Source organism: Pochonia chlamydosporia (assembly GCF_001653235.2).
Source record: "Pochonia chlamydosporia 170 chromosome Unknown PCv3seq00029, whole genome shotgun sequence".
In the NCBI taxonomy this organism is placed as follows: Eukaryota; Fungi; Ascomycota; class Sordariomycetes; order Hypocreales; family Clavicipitaceae; genus Pochonia; species Pochonia chlamydosporia.
Genome location: NW_019154064.1, coordinates 1 through 13,324, shown reverse-complemented (window position 1 = coordinate 13,324; position 13,324 = coordinate 1). Strand labels below are relative to the sequence as shown.

General features: G+C 52.7%; 4 protein-coding genes across 4 annotated transcripts; 1 reads left to right on the top strand and 3 right to left on the bottom strand.

Moving 5' to 3' along the window:
• Positions 1 to 458: 458 nt before the first annotated feature.
• Positions 459 to 1,643, bottom strand: VFPPC_17200 (DDHD domain-containing protein; the record flags this gene model as incomplete). Its single annotated transcript, XM_018294940.1, has 2 exons — positions 459 to 1,535; positions 1,596 to 1,643. 2 exons carry the CDS (start codon positions 1,641 to 1,643, stop codon positions 459 to 461), a joined length of 1,125 nt encoding a protein of 374 aa, XP_018135707.1.
• A 1,989-nt stretch (positions 1,644 to 3,632) lies between these two features.
• On the bottom strand, positions 3,633 to 5,880 carry VFPPC_18619 (transposase-like protein; the record flags this gene model as incomplete). Its single annotated transcript, XM_022430205.1, has 2 exons — positions 3,633 to 4,262; positions 4,318 to 5,880. The coding sequence occupies 2 exons, from the start codon at positions 5,878 to 5,880 to the stop codon at positions 3,633 to 3,635; spliced, it is 2,193 nt and encodes a 730-aa protein (XP_022284822.1).
• A 1,698-nt stretch (positions 5,881 to 7,578) lies between these two features.
• Positions 7,579 to 11,349, top strand: VFPPC_12398 (ATP-dependent DNA helicase PIF1; the record flags this gene model as incomplete). The annotated part of the gene is made up of 3 exons (XM_022428829.1): positions 7,579 to 7,855; positions 7,915 to 11,281; positions 11,346 to 11,349. 3 exons carry the CDS (start codon positions 7,579 to 7,581, stop codon positions 11,347 to 11,349), a joined length of 3,648 nt encoding a protein of 1,215 aa, XP_022283865.1.
• Positions 11,350 to 11,900: 551 nt separating this feature from the next.
• Positions 11,901 to 12,968, bottom strand: VFPPC_15018 (endonuclease/exonuclease/phosphatase; the record flags this gene model as incomplete). The annotated part of the gene is made up of 1 exon (XM_018292780.1): positions 11,901 to 12,968. The coding sequence occupies one exon, from the start codon at positions 12,966 to 12,968 to the stop codon at positions 11,901 to 11,903; it is 1,068 nt and encodes a 355-aa protein (XP_018135634.1).
• Positions 12,969 to 13,324: the final 356 nt, after the last annotated feature.

Below are 13,324 nucleotides of genomic sequence, written 5' to 3'. Positions count from 1 at the left end.
AACCGGGGCGCGTTTCCGTTACAAGCTGGACGCGGTCCGACCAGTTTGCATGGAAACGCGCTCCGTTTCCAAACAGAGGGCAACAGGGGCCATGCAGCGCGAACGTGATTGGCAGAATTGTGGAAACGGCCCCCGTTTCCGCCAACACTGACAGAGTAGGTGCTGAATAGCTTCCTGAATACGTGCCTCGACTGATTGCATTACCATAATGCTCTTCAAATGTGTTGTTGTGGTTCAATATATGTAGAAAGAGTTGGAGATGGTAAAAAGTGGCCGTAGCGGTGAAGTGGCTGCAGCGGTGATGAGCACCATCTTTAGATGGTGCGAGCCCTAGGAGTGCCAATAAAGTGGGGCGTGGCACGAGTAGAAGAGATCAATCTGCACGACGGCCATCGTGCTATGAATGACCTCGGTTGGATCCTCAGACTTGGGCAGCTCGAAACATCGAAATGTCTCATTTACGCTTTATCAGAACAACTTGGAACAGTCTCCTTTCGCTGGGCGCGCATGCTCAATATTGTGCCCTCCCTGCCTGGCCTTCGTCCGATTTCCCTCACCAACGTTCGTACAAAATCGCGATTGCTCCAGTAGCTCATATGCGCTGTCAACATTGTAACATACTGCACCTCAAGTGGACCGCCAACCCCTGAGAGCATGTAATCGATCTGACCGTTATCATTGAGCTCAAAAGCCTTACGTTCGGAGATCTCTTCGGGCGTGTAATTGTGAGCATTCTGTTGCACGCTCGGCCCTAATTCTGCTACGTTGACTGGTTCCAACGTCTTGTCGCCGACTTTTTCCATTGATGTTGCTGAATGCCAGAATGAAGGGGTTGAGAACCAAGGCATGGAAGCGCTGGGAACGGAGGCTAGCTTTAGTGTTGCTGCATAGTCTACGTCGACTGTGGCATTGAGACACAGAGCAACGGGGTCGCATGGGTGAACAATGTTGTATACATTGTCGACAGCTAAGCACCCATAGGTACCTCTCCTACCGGCGACGTGTACCAAGATGCCGTCATCCGGGTCCTCTGTAGCCGAGTTTTTACGCCCTTGGCGAGGGACCAGACTTGATCCATTGAGGAAAAGAAACAACCCAGCAGGGCTTCCCACCAGGAAGAGATTGTAAACGTCGAAGACAAGGTGATCAGCCGGTAACTCATTGGGTATCAAATTTGCGATATCCCGGTCTTGGTGTACTTTTGTTGGTTGATTCGAGAGGATGTCCATGGCCATGACGCTGCCAAGGGAGTGGCCGATTATGTGCACTCGCCCGCGATGCGCGAATCCCGGGTTGTTGATGCACCAGAGATGGTAGACGCGGTTAGCTTCCCGGATGACAGCATCTATCATTTTTTTGTGAAATCTAGGGGTCATGTAATATGGGATGTCGAGCATGACGTCGGAAATGATATTTCGGACAATTTGGAGGGTTGGAGGAGTAAGGTGCTCGAGGGAGAAGTGACCACAAGTGGTGTCTGCGGTATTGTCTCTAAAACCTCCATCTTCGAAAGACAGTGTCAAACGCCAGTTGACCTATGGTTCATCAGTGCCGCTTAAGATACTAGTGGTGGTGGGATTCCGTACAGGAAGTACCATTATTCTCAGACTTCTCAACAAGCAGTACTGATTGATAAGGCCCATACTGATACTGATTGATTGATTACCCATGTTACTGATACTGATTGATTAACGTGATTGCAAAACGAGCTGGACAGCATAACGAGCTGGACACCGCAAACTACCCTCCCGCAGAGATTTAACAAATAAACAACCACAACATAAGAAATCAATTAATCTTCACTGCTATCCTCTTCCTTAGATGTTTCCAAATCAATCTGACAAGTTCGCGCATTATGACCGGCCTTGCCGCATACACCACATCGCCGTCCCTTCGTCTCATCCCGAGGCTTGCGACCTCTAGTTTTGCGATATTCTTCCTGTATCTGCTCTTCCACATTATTCTGGTCCTGAAGAGCTTGTCCCTCAGCAATAGTCATGCTGCCACCTTGACGTAAACGTGTTTTTTTGGCTCTACGCCGCTTGCTTAGTAGTGCATTTGCTTCCCGAAGTTGGTTGACCTCAGCCTTTAAGAGAGCCATCTTATGCATTATTCCGCATGTGCCCTTCGCAAATTGATCCATAGCATCTAAAATTAATGTTAGTGAGCTCCCCTGATGGCGGCTTATTCGCCTTTTAATACAATTAGCCTGTGAAGCCGCCCCGGTTGGGTTGTTTGGGGTCTCTGGAACCCACGGGTTTGGTAGCTCAAGTGCGGCTTCAACTGGTGTTGGAGTCCGCAGCCTTACATCCAGACGCGATAAGACACTATTTTGATTAAATGGAATAAGTCCTGCGCCTCTAAAAGCTCCTTGGATATTTTCCTTGGTTATTGCGGCTTTAAAGGCGGTGCAAAACGCGGGAAAGAAGTCGGCTTGTGTGATATGTGTGATGTGCGCCCTCATAAGTCCTTCAATTTCTTTGCCATATGCCTTTTTTAGCGGCCCAAAACAGCCAACATCTAATGGCTGAAGAATGTGAGATGAATGAGATGGCATGCAAAGCGTGATAATCTTATGGTCTCTGCAGAATACCTCGAATTCGGTTGAGTGGTGACTTTCGTGTCCATCTAGAATAAGAAGTCGATATGCGCCGCGACTTTTAGGCTTAGTATGTTTTTCAAAGTGCCGGATCCAATCTACGGCTTTCTCATTTGTAGTCCAGCCGTTATGAGTTGTAGAGATAACCCAATCCTTTGGTAGCGCGCTATCTTCATACCAGTTTCCAAGGTGAAACTGCCCCGCAGCTATGATAAATGGCGGGATAGCTTCGCCTTGGGAATTAATAGACTGGAGTACTGAAACCCATTTTCTGTCACCTGGCTGGGCTAAAGTTGGTCTCCCATATCTATCTGAGCTTGTCACAACCATAGTGGTTGAGATTACGCCCATCATAAAGCCAGTCTCATCAAAGTTGTGGAAATCGTCGTCATGTATGCCGTATTTCGCGACGGTGTTGCGTACAAGCTCAAACCAAGGCTCAATTATCTTTGGATCTTCGCATAAGGCCCTCTGGTAGTCATATTTACGCGTAAAACGCGTAGAAAGCTGTGGTTGGCGCTTGACAAAGTTTGAAGCCCATCGTGATCCCACGGGAGGCGCGTTACGATCGGCTAGCAGACGATTCGCCATATCTTGCACACCACTAAGCCGGGGAGGAAAAGATCGTGAATCTAGGTCAAGTATATATTTAACAATCGTGGATTCCTCTAGATTTGTGAGTTTTCGCAAGTTCGGCATGGTATCACATCGTGCAGTGATTCCCTTCAGGCAGAGCTTAGTATACTATAAGGCACATTATAGATCTTAGAGGCGGCTCGAGCGCTTAGATTTGGGTTGTTCTGAATAGCTTGGCAAGCTAAGATCATTGACTTTTCTGTATTCGTGGTTTCCATAATTATTGGCTGAGAAATGTGAAGTTAAAAATAGAGAGCTCCATTTGGCAGTAGCGTGTCCAGCTCGTTATGCTGTCCAGCTCGTTATGCAATCACGTTAGCTTATCAGTATGTGCCAAGATATGACGTAGTTGTACCAGCGGCCCGAGTGTTCTCCCCGCAGGCTCGCTTCTATTATTTCAGTCAAAGTTGTCGTCCTCTCGCACTACATGCACCTCCCGAATAAGGTCATTCTTGTTCCAGCTTCCAAGACACTCTGTCATCTCAATAGTTTCTGCCCCAAGGCGTGCACGATCGTACGAAACAGTACGCCGCGTACCTGAGAAGACTCGTTCGGCCTTGTCCGACATAGGCGCAATCGAAAGTATATTAATAGCCATCTTGTGCAGCCGCGGATATTCCACCAGTTGCTCCTCTCTGGTCCACCATTCAAGGGGACTAACTGCGATCTTGCATGGAGAACCGTTAATAAACTTCTCCAGCTCATCTTCATCGTCACACGCCTCCGTCACATCGAGTGATTGCGCCAGCTTATCATACGCTGTCATCTGTGTCTCCGCAGGCTCCTCTGGAATGTTGGCAACTGGAAGATCTTTGTACTGAGCCCAGATCTGCCTGGCTTTATTGATCGCACCATCATGCCAATCATCGTGCCAGTTCTGGCGGAGGTACTTTAATCGCTTTGAAGGGTGGAGAAGCAGTGCCGCGGAATACACAGGCGTCTCGTCAGTCTTAAAGTAGTACTTGTCAAGCACAAACCAGCCCATATGGATAGAGTGGATGAGACGCTGATTATCGCTGTACGTCTTCTATAAACAGTTAGCATCGCCATGCATCAATTGCAAGGGTCGAGTCGGTGTTTACCTTAGCATCTTCAAAATGCTTGAGCAAGATGTCCATGTGGTAAAGTAACTGATCTAACGACGCCCATTTCTTCTGCTGCGCCAGCGTAGCCTGCCAGAAGGGTTGGAGGAAGTCCGCCGTTAACCTGAGGACGTCCCAGTCATCCTGTGTGAGACTATCGTCCCCCAGGGCCTTGTGGTGCTCTTGTTGAAACACCATAAGCTTGTCTTTCTTCTCAAGTGCAGTCCGAAGTAGCATGTACCATGAATTCCACCTCGTCGCATTGTCAATGCCGAGTGTACGGCCTGTCAGGCGTTGCCACGCATCGCTGTGCACTGTAGAACTCCGTATAAACACGGCGATATTGTGTAGTTTACCAAGAGGGCCTATGGACCGCCACCCGGCTTGATCTTCCGGCACTTTTCGGCACTTACCCTTGCTGTGCTTTTGCTGCAATTGCGCCTGCAGTGACTCAACAACTGTAGTGTCCGCGTTGCCATCTGCCTCTTCGATCGCCGCGTTGAGTGCCTCTTTGCTGGAGGCGAAGAGAAACGCCTGGAGGCACAAATTGATGATATGGCCTCCACGCCGAACACGGCGTTCAACGGGGTCCATTCCAACGCCAAACTCATTCGCCAATGCCCTTGATAAAGCACGCAGGCAAGTGTCATTGGCGGTGGCGTTGTCCGATGTAAAGTAGCCAATACTGCCTGCGACATCGAAGTACCGTATGGTGTCCAGTAAGTGCCGCGACATCGTCTCCCCAGAGTGACTGTGCTGCACGTTAGGAAGGCCTAATAGAGCCTCGCGGAGCTCATAGTGCTCATCAGCCCACTGCCCACAGATGCCTAGAAAGGCTTTGCGATGTGGCGATGACCATAGGTCAATGCTGAAGTGGACTTGCGACTTTGCCGCCTGTAATTGAGCCTTGATGTTTTCGCGATGTCTGGCGTAAGACAGCTCAATATGAGCCAATACCGTATTGCCTGAGTGAATAAGGATCTCTTCAGCCCTCGGGTTAACCGCGCAGAGAAGTGCTTGGTATTCCGGCCACGAGACGCAGTTGAGCGGGAGACGCCGGCGTACGATAAGCTGGATCTGAGCCTCACAAAATGCGTCAAGTTGGATCGTATTCCGTAGTATCGATTGTTCGTCACGAGATGCTAGCTCTCGATTCTTCTCTTCTACACGTGTAAATGCTACTTCGAGAGACTGTTGAAGTGCCTTCTTGGCTGGCCTTTCTTCGTCACCAAGGATAATACCGTGGTCACTTCGCATATGCCGTTTAGCACTTGTTGTCGATACTGTTCGCCATGGCGGATTGTGACAATGTTGGCAATACCAGAGTCTCTGGTTGTTCTGGTGTGTCTCTTCCTCTTCTCGAGGCACACGGAAGTGCTTCCAGGTTTCTGGCGCGCGTAGTTTACGTTTCTTCGGCTGCGATTGTGGCGTAGACGCGGAGGATGCGGCGGAAAAGGGGGCAGAATGAGAGCGCTCAGCTGCGGAGATGCTTGATTCTGGTGCCGGTGAGCTTAATTCGTCGTATCCAACGCCCTCTTCGAAAATAGACGACCCGACAGGCATATTGACTTGCGGTGCGTTATATTGAAGCCTTTCAAGTCTTCGCGGTAGAGGCTGCATCCATTTCGATCACATCAACGCGACACCCCTGCTTGTCATCTACCTTCCCCATTTGTCCCTCCTCACGGGCCGAGGGCCAATGGTTGGCCGCTCAGGACGTAAAAACCCAAGGGTCCAACCCCCACCGCGGCTCTCCAGCTCGTTATTCTGCTCGAGTACCACAACGCTAGGATATGGGATGGCGAGAATAGACGAGAACGCTTGACAGAACATTTGAGAGACAAAACAGCTTTAAGCGGCCTCGGCCTAGTTTAACCTGCCGACGGGTCGGGATCTCTTTCGTTCAGGGTCACAAAGGGTTACGCAACCAGGTGCACAGCTTTCCTGAGTACACAACGCCGACTTTTGGAATATATCTCCAATTACGACGAAACTGATCCTAGACCGAAGCTCCCGGCAAGAGAAACCTCGTGGCTATATGTCACCTTGAGGAAATCTAATTGTTACATAGAAACTGGCGCGTTTATTGGCAATCTCGAACGTTCTGCTCAGGAGAATATCATGGGAGTTGGTCTACCCTACGCAACGACGATGGTTTTAGTTGCAGAGAACCTTGTTTGCTGTAGATAACGCACTGCTGCGGCGGTACCCACTAATATATCTTAATACCGCGTTCGGGGTTTCGCCAATTTCACGCTACGCGTCAGACGCGTTGGCTCGCGTAGCGGTAAATGGGTGCTCCGGAAGCCCCCATGCAAAGTGCAACCAGATCACGTGGGTTACTGATTACTGATTGAGCGAAGCTTTTCTATACTCCGACCCCCTGCCCGCGATCACGTGTACCAATTCTATAAACTATTCCATACGGGCTCGATTTCCATCACGTGTTTTTGAGGCTCCTGATTGGTTGAGGGCTCCTCAAGGGAAAGCCTTTCTATTGGTCCATATAAAACGCGACCGCACCTGACCTCGCGATACTCCGATGCGCGTCTCTCCATCTGAAGCCTCACCTCAATGGACTCCAAATACTGCTCTTCTTGCCTACAAAAACACCTCCTCTCGTCCTTCCTAAAAGATACCTCTTCTGACTTGGGCAGTAAAATCTTCAGCACCTGCATTCCTTGCCGCGCCAAGAATTCAAAGAAAAGGAAGGCCTTACAGCCACTATGCCCTGATGTCCCGCCCAAGAGACGTGGACGTCCTACACTATCAGTCCCCCCTACATCGCGTCCAATACAACCCCTCCTTATCCCTCGCCCACTAGCATCCGCTCTCCCTCCTCTCCTCGATGGTCATCCAGGCCCTCTCGTCCTCCCTCCTCTACCCGAATCGCGGACCAGACCCTGTCTCCCCCAAGTGCAGCCTCGAGCCTTTCAACCGATACAGCCAGTCCAGCCTCGAGTCCTTCAACCGATTCCACCAGTCCAGTCTCGAGGCCCTCAACCGGTTCTGCCAGTCCAGCCTCGAGTCCCTCAACCCGTACAACCGACCCAGCCTCGAGTCCTTCAACCGATCCCACCAGTCCTGCCTCGAGTCCTTCAACCGATCCCACCAGTCCAGCCTCGAGGCCCTCAACCCGTACAACCAATCCAGCCTCGAGTCCCTCAACCCGTACTACCAATCCAGCATCATGCCCACCCTCACGCCGCGGGCTTCCTTCCCACCGAGCAATGGAGGTATATACAGAGTTTTCACGCCGCCATGGATCAGGTCAAGATGGAGACCTGCACCCGCTGCAAGGAACGGTGGTTCGCGATGGATCTAAAGGCTGAGGTCTGCCACGCCTGCTTCTTGCGAGATAAGGGCAGCAAAACACCCTTCCTCATGTCCGCGGAGAACGAAATGGACCCAGGAGACATTCCGGCCCATCTGCCAGAGCTGACACAGGTAGAAGAGATGATCATCGCCCGGTCCCACGTGCAGATGATGGTCCACCGCTACCGTGGCCACCAGTACCACTACTCTGGACACTGTGTCAGTTTTATGCAGAACACGGTCAAGACGGTCGACTGCTACCTAACCTGCCGTCTGAACTAGATATCGTGGTTTTACGACCCTCGGATCGGGTTGTCGACAGAGATCCGCGATACCGACGCCAGTTCCGGTCAGATTTTCGGGTCCGTAAGGGGCGTGTGATCACCTGGCTACGGTTCTTAAAGGACCATCACCCGGATTACCGATATATCACGGTTTATCTAGACCGCATCAACGCCCTCCCAGTCGATGAGGATGTCTCCTCATCCTTTGCGTCCATCATCGACCCCGATCCAGGGGATGAGGTGCCTGATCAACTCATCTCAGCCGACCTACCACCTCCAAACTCACAATCCATGGTCCCAAATCTTGACATCACTACGACCGAGACAGGTTTGATCGTCCAAGGGATCACGGGCCGGAAACTCCCACCTCCCGGCCTGCCCGCACCGTCGATTCGCATGACTCCTATGGATGAGGCGTCGGGGAGGGATCGCATCTTTGCGATGGCCTTTCCTACATTGTATCCCACTGGCCGAGCTGATTTCAACACCCCTCGACTACGAAAGGTAGACTTGAATGATTACGCTCGACATCTGATGTGTTTCCACGATGGAAGGTTCGGCCAGCACCCACGGTGGCGGTTTCTGATCTTCAACATCCTGATGCGTCGTAAGGCAAACAGCTCCGCCCGATTTTACGTCTCCAAGGCATCTGGCCTGAAGGACTTGGGCCGCGACGAGCTTGGGAACGCCCTGCTCGCGGACGATGGCCTCCTGCCCCAGATCGTACGTCAGGGTTCGCAGCTGACGGGGACCCGGCCATTCTGGAGAAATAAGAGCAACGGCCTACATGCCCACGCCCGCTTCCTCTCGCCTAGCATGTCACCGGTTTTTGTAACTCTTAGTGCGGCCGACATGCAATGGCAGGACTTACATCGGCACTTCCCTGGCTCTGCCGGCCTGGCAACGGCCGATGATCGTACCCGGCGGACGTTCATCTGGGATGGGGTCCAGAGGAACCCGCATATCGTCGCTCATTACTTGGCCATTCGGTTACGGGCCTTTACAGAGCACGTTTTACGTCCGCTTCTAGGGTTTACAGACTCCTGGGACCGCTTTGAGTGGCAGGCCCGTGGTTCCGGCCACTCCCACGGCCTCTTCTGGATTCCCGCGGCTCCTCCCCTGGACCAGGAGACGGACGAGTCCCGAGCCAAGTTCGCCCGGTATTGGGGTTCACTGATCACGGCCTGGAATCCCGACCAGTCCCGCTTGCCTGATGCCCGGAATCCTGCTTCTCTCGCTCCAGCGGATGTCGCCAACACCGCTGACCAGTTTGCGGCTTTTCTAAACCGCCTCCAAATGCACTCGGCCTGTCGAGCGCCTTACTGCTTACGAGCAAAGAAAGGAGAGGATACACCCACCTGCCGTTTCTTCTTCCCGCGGCCGTTGTTTACGGCACCGGTTGTCACGAAAGCAATTAATCACAAGGCGTGGCTATTCTCGCCGGCCCGAAATCAAGGGACGCTCAACCAGTGTGCTCCCGCTCTTACGATGGGCTGGATGGCGAATACCGATATTCAGCCACCGACGAGCCTACGTGCAGTGTTGTCGTATATAGGCAAGTACGTCTCCAAGCCTGAAAAGTCTTCTACGTCGTATACTGAACTACAGGCCCAGGTCCTTCCCTTTATGAACGACCGAGCGCCTCTACTGTCCTTTGTATCTAAGATGCTTAACAAGTTGATCGGAGAACGCGACTGGTCGGCGCAAGAGATATCGCACATCCTCCTACAGCTCCCAGTCCAAAAATCCTCCCGTATGCTCGTGGGCTTGGACTGTCGCCCGGATAACATCCAGCGTGACCTGATTGTCCTTGAGTCGGGAGAAGTGACGGCCCAGCGTTTGGTACTGCGGAGGTATCAAGACCGACTTGCGGACACGAAGCATGGAGATGCGGCCCTCATCGATCTCTCGCTTTTTGACTGTTTACGGCACTGGGATTGGCTAACGTGGAAGGTTCGACCCCGGGCCAGCCCGCGAGTGATCAACTACTACCCCCGGTACTTGAACGATCCGGAATCTCCTGGCTATTCGGACTACTGCCGGGTCAGGCTGATGCTCCATCACCCATTTGTAGACTGGGACGACCTGTTGATGGTGGATGGCCGGGTGTATGGGTCCTATATCGATGCTTTTCGGGCCTGTCGCCGCTCGCATGCTCACCCGGAAGACTTTTATACGCATCCGGATCCGGAATCTGGGGCGTCGGACGCGGAGAGCGATGAGGATCCCGAGGAACAGGCGGAGGACCACCCTTTAGCGGACTTTGAAGCATTTGCTCGCCGGAGAACGCATGAAGATTTCACTCGTGTCGACCTGCTCGATAGTCTAGGCTCCCGGGAGAAGGACCGTGACTACAATTGGTCCTCCCACGTCGGCCGTTACGACATATCCCCTGACATCTGGGACCGGGTCAAGGCCGAAAACCCGATTGCACAAGTAGTTGCGATGGATTCATCACCCCTCCCTTTGAATCGAGAACAGAGGATGGTGTACGATGCTGTGGTGAGTCAATATTCTCAGGAGCTTGCCTTGGATGCGCCAGTTCCACGTCAGCTCCTTCTCAACGTGGACGGGGTTGCGGGATCCGGGAAGACCTTCACCCTCCTCAAAACGTGTGCGCGGATTCAAGAGCTCGCACTCGAGGCCGGACGGCAGAACCCAGTCTTCCGAGCTGCTCCTACAGGCATTGCCGCGTTCAACATCATCGGTAAGACCCTCCACAGTCTCTTGCGGCTCCCGGTTAAGGGGAAGAAGTCAGATTTGTCGGTTGCCACCTTGCAGTCTTTGCAAGCCCTGTTTCGGGACTGCCGCTTCCTGATCGTTGACGAGAAGTCGATGGTTGATATCAAGATGCTCTCTTTGATCGACGACCGCTTGCGGGTCATCCTCCCCGCTACTTCGCACCTGCCTTTTGGCGGTGTGAACGTCTTGCTGTGTGGGGACTTCTTCCAGCTACCGCCGGTTGGAGGCCAGCCTCTCTACTCGCTAAGGCACTCCCACATTGACGCAATCAAGGGCCACCAGTTGTATCGGGCATTCGACCGTACAATCCGACTGATCCAAGTGATGCGGCAGCAAGGAGAGGACGATATCTCGACCAAGTTCCGGCGGGCTTTGGGTGACCTGCGAATATCACAGCTATCCAAGGAAAGCTGGGAACTCTTATGTACCCGTATTGCGAACCGGCTCTCTCCGCACGAGGTTGCGGCCTTTGACTCTGCTTTACGGCTCTACTTCACGACTGAGGAAGTAAGACAGACGAACTTTGACAAGTTGGCAAATACTTACAAGCCCGTGAAGAAGATTCTGGCCAGTCACAAAGGCCGCGGTGCTGCAAAGGCTACCGAGGATGAGGCGGATAACCTGTGCCCAGACGTCTGCCTGTGTATTGGGGCTAGAGTGATGCTGACAACCAATCTATGGACGGAGATAGGACTCGTAAACGGTTCAATGGGTGCGGTTCATGACATTGCGTGGGACAACGGGCAGGATCCTTCTTCCACGATGCCCTCTATTGTACTGATCAAGTTTGATGAGTATAACGGGCCTGACTTTCCACATTGCGAGCCGGGGGTGATACCTGTTTTCCCTGCCACTCGCCAGTTTGAATACAAAGGAGCAGGCTTGTCAGCAATATTAGCTTATCAATCAATATATTGATAACTATCAATATTTTCAAAAGGGAATGTAATGTAATGTAATTTATTTACGCCCGGAGGGATTATCCCTAGAGGGCCAAAACGATGCACTATTCCGTCAATCTGCCCTGTAAGCTAAACACCTAAAGCCCGACAATGGTTTCCTTCCTAAGCACCTGCAGCCTCATTTCGCCAACTGACTGTCCTGCCCTGAGGTCATTCCCTCCGAGTGCCCAGCATCCCATCGTCGGCAGCTGGAGCTCGGTCGGTCAGTGCAAGGCTGCAAGACTAGGATATTACGCGCTGATTCCAGTCCACTTGTCCAACTCATCGCAGGTTTACCTGTTCAAATGTCCGCATCCAGCCTTCCTGTTGCCATTGCAAACTTGATCGTTGTTCGGACTGCCGCCATGTCTGGCTTCCATCCCTCGCCATCCGATCCAGACTTGCCTCCCAAGAAGAAAGACAAGTTGCCCATCTTGGTCCGCTTGTATCGTATTAAGCCTTCCCTTTCCGAATTCCACCGTCTGCACCGAAAGAGGAAATGCTCGACTGTCTCTGCTGCTTGGCCGCAGCTGCATTGGTCCGTCCCCACAGCCCTGATGCTGTGCAGGTATCTGTTGAGCCGGCACTTTCCTGTTCGTAGCTGTATCAGTATCCTGGACTCCTTGGCATTCAGAGCATCATAGATGGCCCGCGTGTGCTGGCCCGGAAGCGCTGTGTCTATACGTTGCGAATACCGTCCTACCCCGATGGGTATCTTTTGCCGCTGCTGTTGCTGTTGGCCGAGCAGCAGTCTGGTTCTCGTGGATCGTGCTTGATATCTTGCTTTTTCCCGGACGCACCCGTCCTTTGTAGCCTCGCGGGCCGCTGTCTTGGCCGCCGCACCCGGCCGGAAGCCCTTATGCCCTGCCGGCACCCACAGCACGGCCACCGGCACATCTCGCAGATGCGGCAGCCTCGCCTGCCTATACACCTCTTGAACTGCCCGTTGTCCGGATTGCTGTCGAGGTTGTCCTACCACTTGAACGGCTGCCCTATTGCTGCTGACGATGACCACGTTCCTGTGCGGCAGCTTCACCGGCACGTATCGAAATGCCCATGCCATTGCCTCCAGCTCGGCCATGTACGGGTTTACATCCTCACGCGGCCCCAGCGTGACCGAGAACTGGACCAACACATCTCTCTTGCCCTTTGCCGTCACATACTCCACGTAACCCCCCATACCAACCATTCCTCCCCTCTCCGAAGAGCTCGTCGAGATAACCACGCCTCGGGCCGTTCTTGCAGCTTTCGCTGCTTCGTCTCGGTCCACAACACACACGACGCGGATCCGGCCCTCCCAAGGTGCCATGGCAAACTCTTGGATCACTTCTAGCCACTCTCCTGCTCCGTCCCTGTACCGCCGAGCCATTTTCTGCATCGGCGACATAAACCGTTGACATATCCTTATGCTTAGTCTCGCCAGCGGGTGTTCCCTCGGTAGGGTGCGTAGGCTGGTCCACGTCTTGGCGGCAGCCCTGGCATGTCGTTGAAGCACTGGCTGAATGTTTGCCTCTGCCTCTGCAATGGCCGCAGCGACGCTTTGAAATGCCCCGGTTACAGCCTTGTGTCAGAATGTGGCGTACTGGATCGCACTGTGCGCTGCCGCCACCATCGACAATATTGATTGAACAGAAGCAATTATAATACTGCTGCCTGGAGGGCAGCAGTATAATAAGGGCATTCTTTTGATGACGAGATGATTCTGCTAGAACAACAAGAATAATA